General features: G+C 39.9%; 1 protein-coding gene across 2 annotated transcripts in view; it reads right to left on the bottom strand.

Annotated features, from left to right (window-relative positions):
• Positions 1-24,334, bottom strand: part of PDZRN4 (PDZ domain containing ring finger 4) — a 247,638-nt gene that overhangs the window by 6,133 nt on the left and 217,171 nt on the right. For both annotated transcript variants that reach the window (XM_062612315.1, XM_062612320.1), the window contains 4 exons: positions 12,381-12,479; positions 9,983-10,045; positions 6,388-6,489; positions 2,925-3,041 (listed from right to left, as the gene is read on the bottom strand). In XM_062612315.1, coding sequence (XP_062468299.1) covers positions 2,925-3,041; positions 6,388-6,489; positions 9,983-10,045; positions 12,381-12,479 — 381 coding nt within the window. The remainder of the gene's footprint in view (positions 1-2,924; positions 3,042-6,387; positions 6,490-9,982; positions 10,046-12,380; positions 12,480-24,334) is intronic.

Genomic DNA, 24,334 nt, shown 5'->3' with positions numbered 1-24,334 from the left:
ATTTCCCCCAGATATTTTCACTGTATTTCAGCTTTGAATGAACTGGAATGAATCTTTTATCCAATTCTTTCTCTTCTTAATAGGTTTTGATATATTCCATGACACTGATAAGAATTTCTGCATGGAAAATGCATGGTATTCTTCTGAAAGTTATCTCTGCTGCACAATGAACCATGATGTTGTAAAGGGGAAGGAATACAGTGAGTTATAAAAAAAATGGGAAATTACATCTTTCCTCAAGGTTTGTTGGACTATTCTATACAGAAAAGATACAATTCTTGATTGAAATCTATAGAGTGCCTCAAAAACATTCAGGAAAGACAGGGCTATCTACTTGATTCTTCTATTATAAACTACCAAATCTTTCTGTGATAGCTCACACGAAATGTCAAATGGCACTTAATATTAACATGGCAGTCTGCAAAACAGACTTGTATTTGGAAGGATATTCTGCTATAGCATGTATTCTTTCCTGCAGCTTGCAAGATTCATGATTATGAAGCCAGAGTTTGGTTCACAAAAATCAAGGCTGGCATCGGAGCAAAATTTCCATGGTCAGCCGGGGAGCTTGAACATACTCAGCTTGGCCACTGGCAGCTGCAACAATAACAGTTTCGTTGCTCCGATGGATTATGTGATTCATCTCATGAAACTGCTAGGTTTCCCAGCCTAACAAGGAGTAAAGAACCAGTTTTCTGACTTGCTAAGCCACTTACATAGAGTCTAGAGAAAGAGCAGCTGTCACAAATTACTGATGCCCCATTACACACCAAGCTGCATTTGGTTGATTCGATTACTCATTAGAAGGGCAAAGAAATGTCTGACTATCCTAGAATTACTTCAAGCAGCCCAATGTCAGACACCAAAAAAGCACAAGTGACTGCAATTTTTTCCAGTGTAGCTCTCTCCTACAGCAATATAAAATCTCAAGGTGAGTGGGGAAGGAAGGATTTATCCTTGGCATTACATCCCAATGGGAAATAAACAGCCTCAATGGGTTCAGTGAAACCACTTCACAGAACACCACTGTTCAATAATTAACACTATCTGCAACCCAATTTCAGTGAAAAAGCCAAAGCTTGACAAGAACTTGGAAGTGGAAGGTCACAACTGTGAATTGATTTCAGAGGTCCCAACATGTCATGTTAAGGTGCTAGTAGGGGTTTGTAGGTAGACCTGCTTAAGGATTCATTCCAGAATTGGGGGTTTCTGTGAAAATGTCACTGTGCAAAGGAAATTGCTTTGCAAAGAACAAGTGTTCTTTCTGACGGGAAATCTCTTGCTATCCTAGACAACATTTGTGGTTAGAAAAATAAACAAGTTTCCAAATGTCAGTTCAAAGTAGCTAGCAGCGCAGCAGTTAGCACATTTAGCCTGAGAAACTGAGGCTTGGCTCACTGCCTGGAAAAAAGGGTCATACCTAAAAGGCAACTATAAATCCTGTTGCAAGGCTGCCTTCACCCCTGACCTTGGAGTTACTCTGCTTTGTGTAAATGACTAAATGCTCATAAGATCAAGGATTTGTAATCTTACATTTACTATGCAGATCTACAATACTACAGATAATACTACAGACTTAATTATTCTGTGTATGTCCCAGTGAATATTTAATTTATGTACAGTGAATAGCTTTAATAGGAGTTATCACCTAGTCAATAGCCCAGTGTCAAGGCTGGAGGGGATGTGAGGAGGAAACAGGCTGGATGCACATTCAGGCCCCTAGTGTGGACCAGGCGGTGAAACTTCCTTCAATTGGAAGCTCCCCAGTATCCAGAGGAAGAAGGCTCTCACAGTCTTTCTCCCTCAATTCACTTAAAAAAAACCCAAAACCTCAGGCTCTACTTTTGAGCAATTCAGGATGGGAAAAAATTCTAAGTCACAAAGTGACTGTGTGGAAAAATAGTTCCTCCCCAGCTGCATATATGCAGAACGTGGGAGATGAAGTTCATAGATTCATAGATTCATAGAATAGTCAGGGTTGGAAAGGATCTTAAGATCATCTAGTTCCAACCCCTCTGCCATGGGCAGGGACACCTCACACTAAACCATAGGCCTCGTCCAACCTGGTCTTGAACACTGCCAGGGATGGAGCATTCACAACCTCCCTGGGCAACCCATTCCAGTGCCTCACCACCCTAACAGGAAAGAATTTCCTAAGTTGGATTTTATTTCTTTGGCATAGGTATGCATGTGGACAGGTCATCTGATCCAGGAGTGGGTATGGTCACTTCTGCCTTCCACAATACAGTACAACTGAGAACACCCATCCCTTGATGAAGCTGTAGGACTGGGGGTGCACAAGTATCTTTGCCACTGTCACACTGCTTTACAGCACATATGGGCAGGTAAAGTCAGGATAGCAGCAAGCTGAGACTATGCTAACAGTATGCTTGTCTCTATTAACAGAACAAATGCCGAGCTGTGCTCTGTCAGTATAAGAAAAACACACTTGTATTACCAAAACACCTGTTGTTTATTTGAAACACCTCTTCCATCTTGTTTTGCAAGCTCTCTGATGCAAGGGCTGGCTCATACCTTGCATGCATACAAGAAGATGGGCACCTATCCTAGCTCAGAGCTGTAGCTGCTACATTGATACAATTAATTAAAACAACCCCAACTTGACATAAAATATAAAACATAAACCCCAAATGCTTCAGAATTAGGGAAGAAAAGCAATATTATTCTGAAAGTTCAGAGAAAATGAGAAATCTGCACTTATCACAGCCTCCTAAATTGTTTCCTAACTTGTCATACTGGGCCTAAGAATCTATAACCCTATAGCATAAAGGAGTTCACATCATTTTAGAGACATAATTCTATCAAAGCCTTTGACTACATTTTACAGTGTATCATTTAATTATTTATTAATAACAAAGTATACCTAGCAAAATTTCAGATGATACATTTAGTAGCAGTCCTACCTGTTCCACCTCATTGGCTGTGTAGTGCATTGCTTCATTATGCTGCTCTTCCAATATTTCCAAGTTTAACTCCTCCAAGAATTCATTCCTTTCATCATCCAGCCACCCTTCCTCCAGCTGCAAAGAATACATTAGTACATTATATTATGTTAGCATGGACACATGCTAAAACAGAGTAAACCCAAATGGCAATGCTTGACTAGCTCTTTTTATCCTAATGATTCTCTTCAGAAAGCCAGGCAGTAGGAGTTCACATCTCAAAAAGGGAAGAAGAAAAAGAAGGATAAAAAAAAAATGGGACTCTCATGCCTTTTATCCTTTCTTGAAACAGTATGACTGATTTTCTCTCATAATGAAGGAGACTGCACAGCACACACATTATTTCCTTTCAAAAGGTATGAAAGGCGCAGCGCATAATCCTGAAGCTGTCATGTTCATTACTGCCGAGAGCCCCCACACAAAGAGTAGCAACGTTACTAATAGGGCCAGGAGGCAACCGGGCTCTTTCCTCTAACAATCTCTGCCTCAGTGCTGTGCCCTGCTGCCACCTCAATAGAAACCTTATGTTGCGTTTCTGTCACCGTTTTCCCATTGATCTTCCAGGTAAACAAACAGGAGGGTGACAGAAAGATGTGGAGACTTGAAGGGAAGTTATTTTTGTTCTCACAGTGTGCCTAGAAGCAAGGCTTATCCATTTGGTTTTTCCCCAAGTGGAGAATAATACTTTAACATTTGGTGAAGACAGTGTTGCTAAAGGACAGGCAGGAGATGCTATGTTTTCTGTCAAGTGACTATATCCTTTTCTTGCACCCACTTTGCACCCTTCACATCTCTTTAAACTGATGTAAACAGGCACCCCAGCCAAAACTCTTATTCTTCCCATTTTGTTCATCATTCACGTGTGCATGTGGCACACATCCATTTGTATCTGTAATCCCTTGCCAGATGGCACACTGTCAAAAAGTAAAATATGGGTCAGTGGCGCTCCTGATGAGACTGTCGTAGAAGGAAACATTTATTTTGTTGCTGGTGAAAGAACCAGAAGAAGGAGCTAACAAAAGGATGCTAAAAGGTAAAATCTCAGCATCAGACAATTACAAGAGTACCAGCTATTCATATCCCAGGACAGCAAGAACAATGTAACATGGGCCAACACCTACAGCAGAAGTACCACCACTGCCTCAAAGCCAGTAGAGCTCTGGCCAGAGGTGCCAGTAAGAAGTTACACCAAACCAGCAAGTACTAGTTTAAAGCTACGCAAGGAGTGACTGATGCTGTGTGGTACTTCTAACTGAATACTGGCAGGAAACTGCCTCAAAACCTCTGATGTGTTTTTGCTAATGCCAGTGAAATTTTTCCTCTCATAAAGAACATCAACCTTTCACCATTTCCCTTTGCAAAACCAGACTTTAACAGGTCACTATTAGAAGGAGGCATTTTCTTGAGGACATGTAATTTTATGTTTGTCCCTTATGTTCCAAGCTATCCTCTGAAACTTCTGGTACTGGCCACCAGTTTTGTCTTCTTGTTTGCCTTTTTTCCCCAAGAAAAGCATGAACACAGCCTTCCTCAATTGAGGAAATTGCAGAGATTAACAAATCTGGAGTATGAAACATGAATCTCACTTGGGCAAATTTGTTGCTTTCATTGGGGCAGGCCCAGTACCTAACAACTAATGCGAATACTTCTGTTACAGCTTTTAGAATAAAAATAATATATGGCTTAGTATACATGTGCGCTACATACACTGTGTGCACATACATACACGTGCACACATGCCAGGGCCATTTGTATACCTATTAAACAGACTTTGCACTCCTTGGGTGCTCTGTTTCAAAATTTAATTATTCATTGGTATTCACTGTGCAAAGAAATGGTCAGATAAGGTTTGCTTCCCTGTTGCTGAATGAATGTGCTCAGCAGTCACCCTTCAAGATTGCAAATTACCATTTTCTATCTAAAAGTAAAAGCCTGCTTAATCCTGCTTTTACCAGAGTCAAAACAACACAACTAACATAAATCAGTTTATGGTCAGCCTGATTACTGACATACTACAGCTTTTTCTCCAGTTTTGTATAAACATGTTCTTAAAACACATAAATTAAACAAGAAAACCCAACACCAAAGCCCCAAACCTAAACTGAAATACACTTTTTGTAATTTGAAATTAGCATCTATATGGGAAACTATATTGGTACAGCTAAGTTAATTCCTTATCTCATATTGATGTAACTTTTTCATGTTTACTAGTCTGAACAATTACAGAGAATGAACCTTCCCTGGGCATGTATTTTATAAGTAGGTGTATTTCTGTTTCCTACAGAAAAAAAAAAAAATCTAGTGAAAAATATTAATAATAATATTGAAATAACTCTGACAAAACTTCTGCAACTTCTGGTGAAGGCCACAATTTTGCAATATAAACTGAGGCATGGCTTTTTTTGTTGTACTATGTCACCAGTTTTACGGGAATTGTTTACGTTCCTGAAAACATAAAGGAAATAAATGCTGCAATTGTGACTCCTTTTATAACTACTGGATTCAAGTAGAGATTCCAAGTGGCACAGAATTACACTTACTTTATTCAATTTATACAGAATATGCAGCTAGCAAGACTGAGGCTATCAGATCAATAGCATGAGAAATAAATGGCAACATAACCAGCTCTGAATTGGTGGCAGATGGAGAGAACAGAGACAATATAGTGTCTTTTTGCTTTGCAGTGGCCTATAAACAGAATATAATGGGAAGCAAAATATTACTCTTCTTCCACTCCACCTCTCCTTTGGTCTGATGACCAACCTAACATCTGCCCTCTGCAATGATATAAAACATTCTTGGCATGACAAGATTCTTGGCATTGGCATAGTTTTATGTTTAAAACCATAGAAGTATTTCTAAAAGCTTTTGGAAATGCACCTCCTGAGATACAAGGATGTTTTTGTGACTAGGGTGAATTTGGAAACAATCAGATCCAGGTTTACTGAATAGTACTGTAGTGAAAGTCCCATAATTGGCACATAAATGGTTTGTATGCCTGCTTATAAGTGCACAGAATAAAAAGAGACATCACCAATGATTCACTACAGCTCTGTATAAGTTTATATAAATGACTGAGGTAAGTATGGAAAATTTATCCCCAGAACAAATAAGAATCACATAACAAGTAATACATAGTTTTCGAGTTCTACTTTATGTTTTACTAATACCATATTAGTGCTGCCAGCTTTATTTGGATACCCATTTACTTTGCTTGAAAGGGATTCCTTAGTTTGGGGAGAGCAAGTCCTAGTAAGAACATGTTATTTTCTCTGTTGGCTAAACAGGGGCAAAGATCTGCAATTATCTGTTTCCTTTTGTCAGGAACTTTGGCACTCCTATTTCTCAGCAGTTCATTACTTACAGTGACAGTGAATGTATGGTATAACCCAGGTTCTGGCTCAGTGCATCTATTTAGTCTAACCTGCATCTCTGGTCTTGCGACCAGCAGTACAATTTTCCTGCATTCTTCGCTGGAAAGCAATGCCACTGCCTCTTCCCGGTTCTGGACATCTTGGCCATTTATCTAGGAAACAAATGAAAGTGACACATTAGTTTCCATTTCCACAAAGCAACACACAATAAAGGGCAGATATCAGCTCATTTGTGCTGAATGTATGGACAATGAAACTCACACAACGGGCTCATCTTCAGCCCCTCAGTGGTAAGTGCCTTCACTCAATTATGCGCTTACTGTAAGAGCTGTATCGATCGTTGAAGGATGGTGGACATCAGAGGAAGCAGTTATGTTCATAAATGTCCAACCTGCGCCCTGGTAACATACATCTAGCAACACAATTAACCAGCCCCTGACAGGTGACGTTCATCTTTCTCTGTTCAGAGTAATGGAAGTGTCATTCTGAGATAATAGTGCTGGTGGAAGCAAGACTGGTAATGCTACAGCTGAAATCAGTCACACTGTATGCTGGTAGAGAGCCAATTAGAGAGCTACAGTATTATCTCTCACCAGGCAATACGTACAGGCTACTGCTTACCGCTGCTTCATTTAATCATTTCATATTTGTGCGGACAGCTTAGTAACCAGAACCACACAAAATGCATGTATCCTCCTTACAAGGGGATAATCAAAATAAAAGTGGTTGTCCAATGAGAAAGTTCTTTTGTTGTTACCTTTCTCCTATTCTGTCACCTCATTAAAACAGGCACATCCATGACTACATGGTAACAAACACATTTTGCATTGTCCAAAACCTTTTATTGAGGGAATCAGAAAGAAATCTTGTTTTCTGTATGCATTTTGTTTTGTCCAATTCACAGCACAAGAAGTGGATTATTCTCACTGTGGTAACAAAAACCCAACAAAAACAAAAAAACTTGGTCTATTTGCAAGCTGGAGAAAACAAAACCTGAAGACAAAAGCATCTGCATATGTGGGGAAAATAAAAACTTTTAAGGGTTTGATTTCAAAGTAGCAGGAACTTCCCATTTGAAAAATAAAGCTGCATTTCTGAATGCATGTTTGACCTGAAAGCCCCAACTCAAAACCACATTTAGAAGAAAGAAAACTGCAGTGCACTGTGATCACCTAACTGGCAATGAGTGAAATGTCTGAGACCTTTCAAAGCTTACATGAAGGGATTCCTGTGGTCTGTGGGAGACCAGACATCAGTTTGGTAATGTAGAGGTGCCCTAACATGAAAAGCAGAGATGCAGCCACAGAGGCCCAGGAGCAGATCTCCAACTTGTGGAAAACACCTCTGGCCACAGTGGCTGTTCCGGCAACTCCCGTCAGCCAACCTTGGAGGCAGTGGCCCTGCTGTCCCCACAAGCCTGGAGGTGACCACCTCACACTATCTCCATCATCATGGGGGATGAGCAGGACTCCAGCCTGCTGCGCAGCATCCTACCCCATGGACAGCACTTGTCAGCCTGGAGGTTCACAGCTAAAACCAGCAGAAATTTAGGCAATTCTCAATAGGACTGTTCTTATGAAACCTTTCCCTTGATGTTGTAACATTAAAACCAAAATACTCAGGCTCTTCTCTGATGCTTAAAGAGACTGTGAAGGTGACAGGAGAGGTGTGAGGTTTGTGAAAATGAGAAGGGGGCAGTTTCAGCTTCAGAAACAAGAGGAAAACTGCTGGAATTTCGTGAGGAATACAGAAAACAGAGCATCCTCCCATAGCTTTAACCTGTGCTATCTGCCACCCTCACAAAATGCCCCCGTGTTCAAGGATCTGCCTCTCTCCTAGCCTCAGTGTAATCCCCCTGTAATGGCACTGTCACCTTCTATTTCCCTGAGTTATCTCATCAATAAGAGTAGATAGAGGGTCAATGTGTTTTCAGATATGAAAGTAAACCCCACATAACTCTCTGGGTGTTAACTTTAATGATAAAACTCATAGCTATATATCAGCACTGACATTAAAGTAATGCTCCAGTCTACAAAAGGATGGCAGAATTACCTATGCTCTTCTCTCACCCCCAGAGTCTTTACTCACAATTGAAATGAATTTCATTAGGAACTGGTGAACATTTGCCTGATCTGCTGTTGACTCTTCAATTCACCAAGAAATTTTACAAAGCAATGAAAGGAGCAGAAAACAGACCTGCTCTTTTATTTTGAAACACACAGAACAGGAATGAAATTTGTTTCTACTCTGTCAATAAACAAGTTTTTTTTCTTATTTTTGAAAGTTAAAAATACCATTATATCCTGTTGCTTTCTTCAGTAGGTGTATTATAAAAAGACACAGAGGGCAGCGAGCTGACTTCTCTCCTAGCTGAATCCCATGATGTGTTCTCATTACCCTAAGCCCTGATGAGGGGCTCACTGCTCTTGCACTGTCACATCTGTGTCTTTGGGGGGAACACCGTCCTGTGAACACTTTCACATTCCCAACCACACAGAGAATAAACCAGGAGCCCCTGAGTGAGCGCCGACATTAAAATGTAATTTATTATTTCCACTCCAAAAAACGGATAACTTGGGTAAATCAGCTCATAGACCCTGTTGTGTTAGCTAGATTCCAAAAGCCAAATCAGGGTAAGAGATATTGGTTCAGGTTTAAGCAAAGACATTTCCTGCAGAAATGAAGACTGCAGTGGAGGGACAGGTTGATCTTGCAACAACCTGAAAGTTCATGTGCCTAAATTATGAAGGGCAATGATGGAACAGCCTGCAGAAAAGCAGACTGTCATCACCAGGAGAGACTTCTGGGACTTCAGTGAAAAAAGGTCAAAACACAAGGGAAATCAACTGGGAATCAGAACTAAAATGCTACTGTACAGCAAAGGGTTTCCAATCAACTTTTTGGTAGCTGCTTTGTGACTTTATTACTAGGGCAAAAAATATACTATTCACTGCCAGCTGAAAACAGAAGCCCACTGCCATTATAGGTACTTCCCTCCCTGTACCCTCCTCCAGAGCCAGCAGCTGGCCACCCTCATCCACAGCAGCTATGTTGCATCACACAAACCTATGTCTGGGGCAGCTCTTTAATGGGTCGATTGATAGAAATAAAAGGGGAAAAAAAAAGCCAAGATGGTGGATCAGAAAAGAACATAGAAAAGCATTATTTTATTGGTGGAGGAAAGAAAATATTAACAAAAGCGTAATAAGCACACTTCTCATGTTGTCAAGATAATCCTTCACTAACAACACATTTTTAATATGAAAACTCTTACCATCTATGCTCAGCACAAGTGAGTTTTAAACAAATTTATGCAATCAGTGAATGATCAGCAAGTCTCTCACACCCCTACTGAAGTCTGCAAGATCCCTGTTTAGAATTTGACACCGAGATGAACATAGCGGAAATGATGGCAAAGAACGACATGGGGCACAAAGGCATGAGCCAGAGTGAGTTTGTCAGTCCCATTTTTCAGTACGCGCACTCTAGCTCCTGGCTATTGTGTTAAAAAACAGACAGACACGGATTTTCTCATTGATCATAGTAACAAAGAGAACTACCTTCCCTCATTAACAGTCCACAGAAAAAACAGCACTGTGTGTTTGTCTGAAGAAAGAGTTTAAGGAAGACTCTACTGTCACATACTTGCAAAATGCGGTCTCCTTCACGGATCCGTCCATCTCTTGCAGCAATGCTGTTTGGATCAACCTGCACAGGACATTATTCAGTAACTGATCATAGAAAGATTTTTTACTGGAAATTATAACAGCTTTATGATGGCACAAGTTGAAAAAGTACCATTTTTATTTTGCACAGAGGCAATCTGAAGTTTCCTTTACAGTCATATGAACACAACATTTCTTAAGTAATCGTATAAGCTTGTTTCATAGAATCATAGAATAGTTAGGGTTGGAAAGGACCTTAAGATCATCTAGTTCCAACCCCCCTGCCATGTGCAGGGACACCTCATACTAAACCATGCCACCCAAGGCTCTGTCCAACCTGGCCTTGAACACCACCAGGGATGAAGCATTCACAACTTCATATAAGAAAAAAGAACAGAAAGAGTTGGGATTCAGATTAATGTTTTCTTATGCCACCATCAGGCCTTAGCTTTCAGCTAGCAGAGCAGAGTCTGAAAGTCCACTGTGGAGTAAGGTGCTTCTGCAGCAGTTGCCTCTATACAAATAGGCTCGTCTTTGGGAAAAGGGCACATTTATTATTCTTTCATGAAAACATTTACTATTAAGTGATTATCTTGGTTATCAATCTGTTATTTCCTCTGGAATTTTGCAGCTCGTGGAGAAACAGCAAAAAACCACCCTAAAAGATCTATATTGTATAGATCACTCACAGATCCTGTATATTGTTTCTGGTCTGAGTCAGTTAATTTTAAGTTAGTTTAACCTAAATATATGCTTAGAGCTCCATTAACAGTTTATCAAAGTCACTATAGCTTACCCCTGAGCAATGACCTGCTGTTCATTGCAGGGCAATCCGATCTATCACCTTTCACTTGATGGCTATCTTAAATCATTTATTTTGCCTCGTCATGCCAGAAGATATTTTGTCAAACCAAACATTTGAGTTGAGCACTTGGTTTGGAGGTAGCACCTCTACAGCTGTTAGATATTATTTTCTTCTTGTGAATTGTCATAGAAAAAAAAATCATTTTGAAGTGTTTAACCAAGTACAACAGACAATCTAATTGCATTCACTTTAAAAGGTCTGAGAAATTTCTACCGTGTAGGAAAAACAGCACCTTTCAGATATAATCCTGGAGTGTAATAAGAGCTTCTTGCATTTTCTTTGTCCTCATAAAGTCAAACAGATTTTAACAGCAGCACTTATACAAGTGGTGGAAGACTTATTCTTGGGTAGTTTTATATTAATTCCTCATTCTTGTTTCAAGGCTATGCTTTTCAGCTTCTTTGACACTGGTGCTGGCCTGAAAATGTGCAATCTTGCCTTCATATGTGCTCACTGATATATGGGAGAATTCTCTTTATTGCTCCTCTCTGTTCAGGAACTTCACTCAGAATTTAGAATCACAGAATGGTAGAAAATCTCAACTTGGTAGGGTCCCATAAGGATCACCAAGTTCAACTCCTTGTTCCTCACAGGACTACCTAAAACTAAAACATATGACTAAGAGTATCGTCCAGATGCTCCTTGAACTCTGACAGGCTTAGGGCTGTGACCACTTCCCTGGGGAGCTGGTTCTAGTGACCAACCACCCTCTCAGTGAAGGACATTTTCCTAATGACCAAATCTGGTTCAACCTGTTACAAAAGTGACAAATTGGGAACACACTTCCTTCAGGACAATCACCACTGAGCTTGGACTCACCAGCGATTTTGGACTCACAAGAGTTCTGCTTTATCCAGAAAAACAACCCTTTTTGAATGGCTGGAGACTCAAAGGGAGCTAGCATTCCTGGGAGTCTTGTAGACTGACCCTGTGAAACACTAACACCCTGTGATATGTACTAGATGCCATGTTTTCCTGGTGAAGCCAATGAAAACATGAGGGCTCATCCCATCTCGGTATCCAGTACTTTATTTTTTTGTCTGGCAAAGTCTTTCTGACATATTCCTCTCCCAAGCTACTTTCTCCACCCATCTATGGCATGTTTGTGTGTACCACAACTGTAACGATAACACAAATAACAAAATAATGATTATCCACTCCTACAATTACCGAGGCTGTGGCAAGGGGAGAAAGCAAGCAGGGGCTGGAGAATGTGCTCCTGATTTCCATCATAAGGACAGATTCCATTCAAAATTCAGACCATGCTCAGACTCCTTTGTACTTCCCTAACTACGATGTAGTTAAAAGCATACACATTAAAGAAGCTCACTAGTAACAATTATTCTACTTGGGCAACATAATTTAAAGTGATAATCTAAATGAATTGAAAGTGACACATGCTGGCTGATGGCTGACACTTCAGCACTCACAGCACTTGCTCTTACATCACCTGAAACATTCAGCCCTCCACCATGAGCATCTCCCATGCTCCTCCCCATTGCCACATCCTTACCTCGCTGACATAGATCCCTGTGTCCTCTTCATCATCTGTTCTGTAACAGACAGTCAGCCCCAGCTTCTCCTGGCTGCTAATGCGGCACAGCTCCACCTCCTACAAGAAAACACACAGGCTTGTATGGTGGCTTTTGCCAAGGGTGGAAAACAATGTGTAGCACAAGTGAGCATGAAGCGGGTAACAGACTGTAGGACATACTCATTCCGTATGACCTACTCATATTGCCCAGTCTTGACAAACAGTATTTTGTGTGCATCTTTAACCAATAAAATATTCAGTGAATTAAGAAGGAAATCCCAGTACAGTGCAGGTTCAAGCCATACAGAAACAGTTCAGTAAGATATGCTGAACTTTTTGACAAATACGGCTGGGCATGGATTTTGCAGTTTTTTTGCTTTTGGATAATAGAAGCTGACTTACAGTATACTACATAGTCATTTTAGTTTCATCACACCAACTATTGATTTATAGGATATAAGACAGGCTGGCTACACATCAATCTATCACACAAATGCCAGTCCTTTCTAACAGCAATCCAAGCCATAAAGCATTATAGCATATCTATCCATTAATAGCGTACATAATTCCTTCCTTGGCCAGTTTAGTGTCATAGCTTCATTGCTGAAGCTGTTAGGTAACAGAAGGATGCTTCAAGGAATCTCCTGTGGAGCTGAACAGCCGTGGCATCTTCCTCAAATGTGAGATGATGCAGAAAACATATTTTTAGTGCCAGATGTCCCAGCAGTGGCATCTCATGAAAAGTGAAAGTTTTTAGGGCAGATGGTGCAGTGATAACTACTACATACACCCGTCTGAATTGAGCATCACGGGGTTTCACGAGGGAATTATTCACAAAAATGCAAGCACTGTGAACAAATAATGGCAATAAAGCACAATGAATCCAATAGCACAGAGTATTAGTTTGGCTGCAAATGAGAAACTTTAGTTAATATATGTATCTGAGGAGAATTTGCAGGTGACATTTGGAACTTAGCTTTTGCTTCTCATGGCTGTGCAAAATAAGAAGAGAGACAAACCCACACTTCAGTTCTCAGTCTGTGGTAGAGCTTGTTTGTTCCCATCCCCAGAGGTATCCTGCAGATTAATCCATAAACAGGCACCAGACAGACAGTAGTGAGGACTCACTATCAAGTCCCATTCAGCTATGGAGACCAGGTGCTGAAATATCACAGCTTACAGAAAAACTTCATTGATTTCAGCTGGACATTTTTCACTGCGATGGCTCATTCCACTGCCAACCAACGTACACATCTACATGGGTTCGATACCTGCATAGACCCTATAAACTTATCTCTGGACTTTAGACATTTAGTGTTTTAATGAAAACTAAGAAAATGTAGAAAATACAATGAAATCAGTTATTTTTCTTTAATTTTTCTTAAATATGGCAGGAGTTTTAAATATGGTGGTAAGAAGTGGAATTAGTCTCCAGTAAACATGTTATACATCAAGTTTGAAAGAGGAAACACAGGCCTGTGTTTTATTAAGGAAGAGAATTGCAGTGACCTGATTTTGGCATTGGAAGCATAAGTATGTGTACCAGAAGGGAGGCCTATTCAAAACCTATAATAATTGATGCCTCCAGAGGGAAAGAACACTTGACTAGAACAGTAATATTAGGGAGAAATTACAGTAACAAAACGGCTTCAATTACAGCAACAAGGTATACTTTTAAGGAATAAAGAAGCTTGCAGTCCCTTGGAGGCCTATAAGGAAGCCTAAACACACCATAAAGGACTGAGACTGGGACCTCTAAATCAAGGCAAATGAGAAGCTGTGCACAAACTGAAATCCATTGACTTTCATTGTCCTGCTGGCACAACCTCCCGTCTCCCTGCACTGAGGCTGGACAGGGGCCCCAAGGACTGCTCTGAACGTAATTTCTTTGGTGAAGAATGACCTTGACGTTCTAGTGGATGGTTTGTCTCAAAATGTTACTGCAAAGCTGTACCAATGTTTCAGGCTGCAAAGAAACTGAATCCCTTCAGTGTGATGGCTCAATGAGTGGAAGAATTTAACCTTTTAGGGGATGAAAGAGCAAAGGAAAATGAGGATGGCCTTAGAGGCTCCATCCTGTAATCCAAGAGGTTTGATGTAACTGTCTCTGGGAACCAGCTGATGACCACTATAGGTGATTAATATCCTCGACTGGTATGCACCGGACCTGGCTGTGCACAGTGCTTGAGTTGCCACAGTTTTTGTTTCTCTGCCCAGGAATACAGCTTAGAGCTGAGATTTGGACTCCGTCGTCTTGGAACTACCACTTTTGTGTATGGATGCAGTCTGATGATTAAGCATGGCTATGTCCACTTAGAAGCTGTAGATACTTATGACTGAGATACTGGTACTTAGTACTAAAGGCCAAACAAACGTCTGATGCTTTTCATTCTAAGACTCAAGCACACACTCAAGTAATGTCTTATTCAGGCATGAGGGAGAAGTTGAATAAGCTCTCTTGCTTTGCATTGGAAGTCATTCCAGGTAACTGCCTTTTTCCCACTGGGCAACTGTACTGCTAACTTCACAGCATCTTCTTTTTTACATCCTGGTCGCGTTCAAAGAAATCAGAGCTGACAAAATATCTTTGGAATTTTTTTTAATTTAAAGTGTTTTTAAACACTTCGTGTAAAATATTAAATAATTCCTCAGAGGAACAGCCCACAAGTCCTATCTTTATATAGCAAGCACATCCAAACCAACTTCAACAGATGAGCAGCAACTGAGATGCTAGAGAACCTGGACCATCATGGTCAAATGCATTTGACATTGTATTTTGCGACAGATGCTTTTCAGTGTTTTTTTTTCCCCAACTGGTATTTAACAGAAGAAGCAACAAGTTTGGCAGCAGTGACTAATTTATAAGAATGTCATTTCCTTTCCTGGAATCCCTTTAGATACACGCACACAAACACACACACACATATACAGTAGCTTTCTCTTTGGGTTTTGCATGTGTGCACACAGGGATCAAACCGAAAGTCTTTGAAATTCATTTTAAAAATAGGTGAGAAACAATATTTGGAGATTTACAAAGTGTGCTGACAGACAGATGGTGGGAGGAGAGGGGCTGAGAAGAGAGCTCAGGAGATGACAGCCTCCTCCTCTTTTGGGCACTCTGGGGGCAGCTGCCTCTCAACACAAAGAGTATTCTGCTGCCAAGTGACAGAAATCAATGCCAAATTGCTGTATCTTTGACTTGCTTCTTTTTTCTCTGTGCAGGCAGAACAATAACCCAGTGCATTGCCACAGTGAAGACAATAGTTTAAAGTGTTTAGCCATAAATTATTTGATTAAAACAAAGACATGGAAATTAGAATAAGGAATATCCTGTCTTGAAAGATAGGGATGCAAATTTCCAAGGTAGCTCATTTCTTCAGACATAGAAAAAGACCGGGAAGAGGTGCAGGTCATGCTCCTGAAGGACTGAAAACTGGTTATACTGCTCATCCTCTGACGTGATGGAGTAGTGACTGTAGCCTCTGGCTCCCAGTTAAAGGCTATCACTTGCTTCAGTGATGGAAAACCAGTCAGCCTCAGGAGACATAAGACCAAACAAGGAGCTGTCACCTCTTTGGGGAGGGAAGGCTAGGTTAATACTGCCATTTCTCTCAAGTAGTAGAGAAGTAGATTATAAATGTCATCAACTGGGCTTTTGGATTTCTAGAATTGCTGGGAAGAGGTTAAGGGCTATTAAAGGAGAACTTGTAAACCTTGCATCTATTTGCAGTAATAGTTTTTCTACTAAAAGCTAAATTTCAAAGAGTAAAGCTGACAGTCTGTTAGAAAACAGATCATGAACCCTTCCGTGACCATTCTTAAACAGCCTTTTTGGGGCAAAAAGAGCTTCACATTTTCCCTCCACACCCTGGAAAACAGACTACAGCCTAAGAGAGAAGCTGATAAAGTTGAATGTTGAAGATGCTTACAATCTGATAACCCTGTGCTGGAATAACTGCACACATGGAATCCTATTCTGCCTTATTTTGATTTGCTGATCACTCTGGCAATAGTCTATACTAAGCCATGCACACCTTTGAATCTTTCCACCACTTTCTGTCAGGATTAGCTACTCCCTGTTCAACCCATTTACAATGTGGCTCAGCTATGCCCAGTCTCATCACAGCCTGTCAGCCTCTCTCATCTCCACTTGAACCATCCCACTCTGGAACCCCTCTCCAACAACACAATCCTTTTGTCCTCATTTTCAAAACCCTTCTCAATTCACTAAGCGACTCCTCACTCATATTCACATACAGCAGCCTCACTCACCCTTTTCTCTCCCCCCAGATATTTCCATTGCCAGTTAGTGCCCATGCCCACACAGCCCCTGCATCACCTACCTTTTACTTTCACCTTATAACCCATCCTGTTATCTCTTCTATAGAAATCCATAAAGAAACTACTGCCTGGTGAGCAGGAAGTCCCATCTACTAAAGTGACCGCTTCACTACATATGAACCATGCATACAGCTGGACACTACCAAAACCAACCTATCGTTACTGCCCCTTTCCTCTTCTTCCTCACTCTCATCCTCTGAGTCTTTCTTTGTCTTGCCTTCTCACACATCTGTGTGATGAGAAGAAATTTTTCTATGGGTGGGAAATTAGGCAAACAAGAAATTAGAGCTCAATACAAACTAGTTGTGATGAACACTAAGCTACCCTATCCCCAGGGTAGGAGACTCTCATAGTCCATAGCCCATACAAGAACTTCCACTGTTTGAAGGCCTCTGGGTGACATGGAAACTCAGAAGAAACTTGAGATCTGATGTGTCCCTAGCCCACAAACTGCTGGGGAATGAGTGCATTCAGGGAATCCCTTATGCTTCCTGTGATAATTTTTGTTGAATTTGACTTCCTATATTTACAGAACTAGTGAACACATTACATTCTTTCAATGGAAGGGTAACACTTGGGCTGCTCTAGTGCAATGGAGGTTTAAGAAGAAAAACACTGCTGCAGCTTTAATGGGTTTAGAGTCCAGTTCCTGGACACTGTAATACTACCTCATCTCGTTCTCTGTCCATTTTTCATTTTGTACAGTCATGACTTACTGGTTGTGAAATGCAGTAAGACTAATTTACTGTATGTACTGTAGACCAATAGTTAACAAACGTTAATCAACTATTTAACACAATTCTGTATCATGACAAAGGCGAACCCTACTGTTGGCTACCTCATGTCCAAATACGAAGGACTAGGAGTCTCCAGTTTCTATGCTGACAAGGAAACTTGTTGATCCCCTTTGCAGTCTAGTTGTATACAGAAACACACTGACCCATTTCTAGAATGGAAACCTTTAATATAGAAATCCCCAAAAAGGTTACCATCACAAATGACAGAGGTGAACTTACTGATATCAGTAGCCGGTTGCAAGATCAAGGAATGTAAAATTTCTGAAAAATCACTGGGTGTATCTTAGACTACTGGGCATATGCTTGAGGTTCAGGCTCTATTACCGAGGAAGGGAAATTTCCCTGCCTTCTCAAATTCGTCATAACTTTGAAAAGGCATTAGTAAGATCTTGCCTCATAAGACAGTTTTTTAGCCGGTTTCCAGAGCTTTTCTGCCTTTTAAGCCTCTATTCCCTGTTCAATTATAATTGCCTTGGTGCAGTCACCTCGTGTAACTTTTTGTGACTTGTTTTCCTTATCTATAAGAAGAAAACAATGCAAAGACTGCCAGAGTAGAAGAACATAAAAGAATAAATGATTACAGAGTGTTTGAAAGGCACTGTAGAAATACTATAAATATACTACATTCTTCCAATATTCCCTGTCTGCCTTTATAGCAATTGCTGCGCACCACTAAAAGGACCAAGAGAGACTATCAAAATTGCCATAGCTATTGAGTTCCCTTCATCCGTACAGTATATCAGGGTAATGGGTCCCATGAACTCTGGTAACACCATTAGAAGGGAGAGCATGGAATCAAATCGCAACAGTATTTTTCCTAAATGGGCAATGTGTGATCATTGCAGTTAACATTTAAGTTCTCATTACAATGAGAAAATCATCTCATCATTGAGACATAGTCAAATACCAAATTAATTTTAGTGTTATTCTCTAGTGTAACAGAACCTGTGATTCATCATTCAGGGTTTGAATTTTTGTGACATGGTAAGATAGAGGATCCTAAACATGTTCTGCTTACGATACACTCAACTTTTAACTTCTTAGTATTAACTAGCATCTACCTTCTCCCATTTGACTGCATTATCTTTAGAGGAAAAGAATGTCAGTTTTTCCTGCTGGTTATATATCGGTATAGTCCAGCCTGTAAAACCAAAACACTGTGCTTTCTTCTCTCTCCCCTTTCAACAACTCTCCTGAACAAGGAGAAAAAAAAGAGACAGAAAGGAGAAAGGAAGTTTTGCTATTTACAAGTACTAAATTGACAGGTTTTGAATTAGGAGCCAACTCACCAGTATAGCTTTTAGAAAAGGAAGTCACCACAGTGTACTGGAGAAGGATTCCTACTCACCAGAAGAAAGCTAAAAACCTACCAGTCTGGGGAAGTCCTTGTGTGGTGAAACAAACTGTGCAATTCAGATATGCTTTATCTTCATCCCAAAATGCATGAAAGAACTGTATCTCAGCTCAAGTCTCTAAGGCTGACAAATTCCATCTACAAAGCCCACAGTAATGTAATGTATTCTAAGGCAAAAGAATTCTGAGAAAGGCAGTCTACGGAGCTCTCTGGATTCAGCAATTTTTCTTTACCATAGGATAATTATTAGTACCTCTTGGATCAAAACCAGATTGCAAATTGTTACTCGTTGCTATTATTGCAAAATCAAGGAAAAAAATACAAAAAAATGCAATGCTATCCTCATAGCCACACAGAACAACATGGTTATCACCAGTTAGTGAATTACTGCCCATCACTAAATAATGGGTCATGTGGATACTCCGAAATAAGCCTAGGTGACAGCTGAAACAACTTTAGGTTCTATCCCTGTGCCAGGCTAGTTTATTGTGTTGTAGCCTTGACTGCACTTTTGGAAGAAATCACGGCTTATTGCATGCAATGAGCAGACCCAATGTCTGATGACTGAAGTAGAAGTATAGTCTTTACTATAAATTTTAAGAAAAACAAAACAAAACAAGTAAATAAATAAAAAACCAAAAACAAATAAAGCAAATTAAGAAAACAGTAGTTACTTTTATCTTTGCTTTTCCTTTTTGCCTGCTGTAATAGCTGAGAAGCTGTTTAATGTTCATTTTGCTAATGTTATAATTGACAGAATGATTAACTGAATGAATGAAGAACAAAAGGCCAAGAAGAGAGTACTTACAGAATAACGCAATGAAGAATTAACTGAGAAAGTACATTAAGGTCTGACTTATTTTAATAAACCGGTTATACTGAAAAAAAAGAAACCCTCATCCATCTGAGAGCTAGTGTCATTCCTCTTCAAACAGAAGTGTGCAGGGACCACAGTGATTACACACACCTTATAATTAAGATTCATTCTTCAGTATTGTCTTTATTCTGCATCTCTATGGGTGAGATCAACCTCCAGATTATATGCACAACTGAATTTTGGCTGCTTTTTACACTTGCTGTCAAGGTCACTATAAGAAGGTTGTCCTGCAAAGTCAGATCAATTTTATCAGCTTCTTGCCAGTAGTGTCTGTAAACTATGGAAATCAAGCTAAAACTCGCTCTCAACCTCATAATTGTGTTTTGTAATCCCAACTCTGCAGTTCTTATCTCATCTCTGGGAGTGAGGTAAGCATCTGGATCATTATCAGGTAGAGTTCCAAACAGCCAAGCATCCTGATAGGATCTTGCTAATCACTTTCACTTTGTTTGGTCTCTTCCTTCATATGACTGAAAGGATATACCTTTTCCAGGCTGCCAAATCACCTTCTATAATATTTAATCTTCATAATGTCACACACTTGTCATCACTGGCAAGTAATTCTGCTTACAAAATAAAAAAATGAGCTATCCCTCACTTTTCTTACAGGAACAGTTCAACCTAATGAAGTCCTAGGAGGGTAGAGAGCTAACAGTGGAGCTATTAGAAAGAAAAATTCATCTCACATTCAGATGTGATGAGACTGGTGTTACATGTTACATATAAGACCATGTCAAACGAGTGTGGGTGTAAAATGGAACAACAGCCTGGGTTTGCAACAAAAAAGCATCATCAGCAGAATAAATGATGTTCTTTAGACTTCCCTTTAAAACACCAGTTATTTCACTTCAGAATTTGTACCATGCAGTAGGAGTTGTGACTGTCATTTACAAATGGTCAAGGTACATACAATGGGTAAGACTACAGACTTAAAAGAGATGCTTGGTGTTTCAGAGAAGCATCACATTTCACCTTACCCATATCATGTTTCCAACTCTCTCACCTAGGCTTTGTTGAGCAGTCATATCTTTAACAACAAGAAGTAATCTGAGGAAACTCAGAAAAAGAGATGTGTAAATCCAAGCACCAGTAGAAATCTTAACAATAATGTATCTTAAATATGATGAATTATTTTTTCTCTATGGGCTGCCCATCTCTGCTTAGATGAAGAGAGTCTATGGTACCTCCAATGTACATTTACAAAGTAGTTTCATACTAAAGTAGATATTTTGTTTTCAGGCTTGGGTTGGGTGTTAAATATTTAATTGTTTACTTGTGTGCTCATATTTGTGTGTGCAGAGGGGAGGTAGTATATGTGTGTAAATTTATGTATATCTGTATATAGGTACATACAGTGTGTATATATCTGTGTGTAAGGGTGTACCCAGCAGGTCAGTTACACTGCAGAGAGTCTCCCCTGGCAATGACAAAACAATTCATGTAAAAGCATGACGGCAGCTCTTGAAAACACACTTACAATGAGAAAGCAAAAGTGTCAGATGACATCCACTATTCACAGAAACAACGCAGTGACATTTACAGCCATCTCTGGACTCTTACCTTTTGGTGACAAACCATGTAGAAGACTAATTATTCATTAATAATTATAAACAGAGAAATGGAAAAAGGAAGAAAGAACTTTTAGTTTGCTAGAAAAGCTCCTCTGTCATAAGCTAGATCAGTCAAACACGAAACCCTTCTTTTACTTTACCTCCATGATAACTGCATGTTTAGGGTGGGATACTGTAAAGAAACAGCTCACAGGAGTGACTATAAAGAGGAAACACCTATCATTGCAGCTTTAAGTGTACCAACAAAAAAGATCAAAACCACCTGGGATTCTGGTGGGATTCTGGGACTGACAGGTCAAATGCAAGTCATACTACAGGCAGACAGACTTCCTAGACCTGAGAACTATCCTAACACCATCAACAGTTGTGGTCTCTTGTTAAAAGGATTTTCTAGGAAATACACTAATGTCTAATTGTAGGCTATGTAGTAGAAGTATTCAGCGTGAAACAGGGTTCAAGGAAACTGTCTTCCTGCCCCCTTCACAGGTCACTGCAGGGTCCCACTGCCTTCTTTTCACAGTGAATAGGCTTGTATTTAAATGTGGTGGATTTAATTTACAAACACTGGCCACCTTCACTGGAAAAAGAATGCTTCCAATCATAAAGGCAAAGCTCTTAACTCCTTTGGTACTTTTACCATGGAAGGTAACAAGTATTGCAGGATTTTAGCAGTTTATGGTTCAGTTTTAGAGCCCATTCTGTACACGCTTGTAGAGTTCAAGATTTCACTTCTAAAACACTCTCAAGTTGTGAAAACAATCTAAAGAAATAAGTTATTTCTTCCCCTTTCTAACATTCCCAGTATGTTCTATTATGCATTTTACATAGACAGGCACATCCACAATGTACTTGGGGGCTATTTGGATGGAAATAGAAAAGCTATGGAGCAAGACAGAGTCAGCCTAGATGTAAACAAGCTGGAACTGCTGGCAGCTGTGCTGTTACAAATAAAATTGCATTCCCCACTGTCTTCTCACTTATCAATTTTGACAGAAGACTGTCCTGACTTCTCATAAACTGCATCGAAAAGGACAAATCACATTGGGTGTCAGATTTACCAGAATGGATTTGGTTGGTAGCTTACCACAAAGAAACAGAGGGTTATCTCCATTCCACATGGTGGGGAAAAACAATGCTCTGTTCAAGGGGTGGGGGCTCTACCTTATAGGCTAAAGTCTCATTTAATCCTCATTTTTTCAAGTCTTGTTTAGATTTAAGAATCTCTGACACAAGATTTGTTTACTTCAAAGCAAAAAGGAAAAATATAAGCAAGCATTTCTCCAATGCATAATCCAAAAGCTAATACAATGCAGAATGAGAAATATTTAAAAACAAAAATCACTTTCCTGCTGATCCCTGCTTTGTAGCTACACTTGGAGCCACATGCTGCTTTGTGTTCAGACAAAGAATGCTTTCGGACAGCAGGATACTATAGACAATGATACCAACGTTAACAAAAAAGAAAGAAAGAAAGAAAAGCAGTATCAGAAAAAAAACAGAATTAATATGCTGACATATAGGCACCCATTAATAAAATAGCATCTTGCAACTGTAGGAGAAGAATTTGGCCCTGTAGCGGATGGATCCTTTGATAATAAAGAAGCTCCAACAGATATGGGAATTCACTCTCTCCCTGCAGCTCTGGAGAGAATATTTTCAGTGCACACTACATTTCTATGTTTGAAATCAAACAGTAGATTAACTTAAGGCATGGCAAGCCTGCCAGTGCATATTCAGCAATCTGATGTGTGATGATCAGTAACAGTCTGATGGCTCTGTGTGGGAAGAGGAAGACACACAAGTGTCAGCTGAGAGTCCCAACGGGTGAGGATGAGGGGTGGATAGCAGTCGTGGAGCAGATGGGGGAACGGGTTGGGCTGTAGGAACGATGGTGCTGGACTACAAATGTGAGAAACCTTTGATCACTGTGCTATGAACAAATTTAGCATTGCAGTGGGAGGAAGGGTCTAATCATATAGGGATAAGATAAACACAGTGTTTAATTCTGGGCCTCCCAGGTTTGGTGTGGCCTTTCTGGCTTGCTTTTAAACAATATTTTAAGCCTTGAGCTTAAAGACAAATGATGGTCTTCACAGAGATTGTATCTCATAAGGAAGTCAAAGAGAGAAACCGTTTACAGCTCCATGGCTGCAAAAGGCTCAACAGGCAACAGTACATCCTCCACAAAGTCACAAACATCCACTTGAACCTGAGTTTTCCACTTAGCTAGCATGCATAATAACAAATCTCCAGATTGTGTCAAACAGATAAATCCAAAAATCAACCCTTATACAAAGTATTAAATATGACATATTCTAAACACTATTAAATCCCATTTTCCCCCCTATTGTCTGGGTGAACACACTGGAAAGTAAAATGTCCTCAGCATACTTTGTTATTTCAAGCAACACATGGTCTTATTTTTCCCCCTAATTCTTCCATCTCTCTATTCATTTTCCTTATTTCTGTTCTTTCCCCATGGTGCCGTATGAATGTTAATTTATTAGAAGTACATAACTATATATACATATTTTCCTATGTTATAGATGCATTTATGTTTTCACCTGCTTGAGACCCAACACCCCTTCTGGTATGTTCTGCACTTGAGAAAACCAAGAATTCTTGCTTTCTGAGCACAGAGATCCATGATGAACTGCTTATATATAGTATTTCTCAGCAGTCAGCTTTGGTCCTCACTTTTGGTCTTTCACTCAATAGAAGTGTGAAGTTGCAAGGATACGAGAAGAGTTTAAAGTATAATTAACTAGCTGATAATATGCAGCGAAGGGTTTCCTTTTCACTAATCCTAGATTCTACATTCTCACTTTCTTCTTATTAAACAAAGTAGGTGGGAATAGCACAGACAAGACAGAAACTGAACCTTATGTTAAAATGAGATAAGCAGACTGGAGTAGAAACTATTCCATTGTGCAGTGTGTGTGAATATACTGAACTGTCACATTGGCTCACAGCCTCTATATTGCTAAAGCATC

This window comes from Pezoporus occidentalis, unplaced genomic scaffold (genome assembly GCF_034315485.1).
Source record: "Pezoporus occidentalis ecotype Australia unplaced genomic scaffold, CSIRO_AGI_Poc_V1 ctg100, whole genome shotgun sequence".
Classification (NCBI taxonomy): Eukaryota; Metazoa; Chordata; class Aves; order Psittaciformes; family Psittacidae; genus Pezoporus; species Pezoporus occidentalis.
The sequence above is the reverse complement of the archived record's forward strand: the minus strand, read 5'-3'. Positions and strand labels throughout refer to the sequence as shown.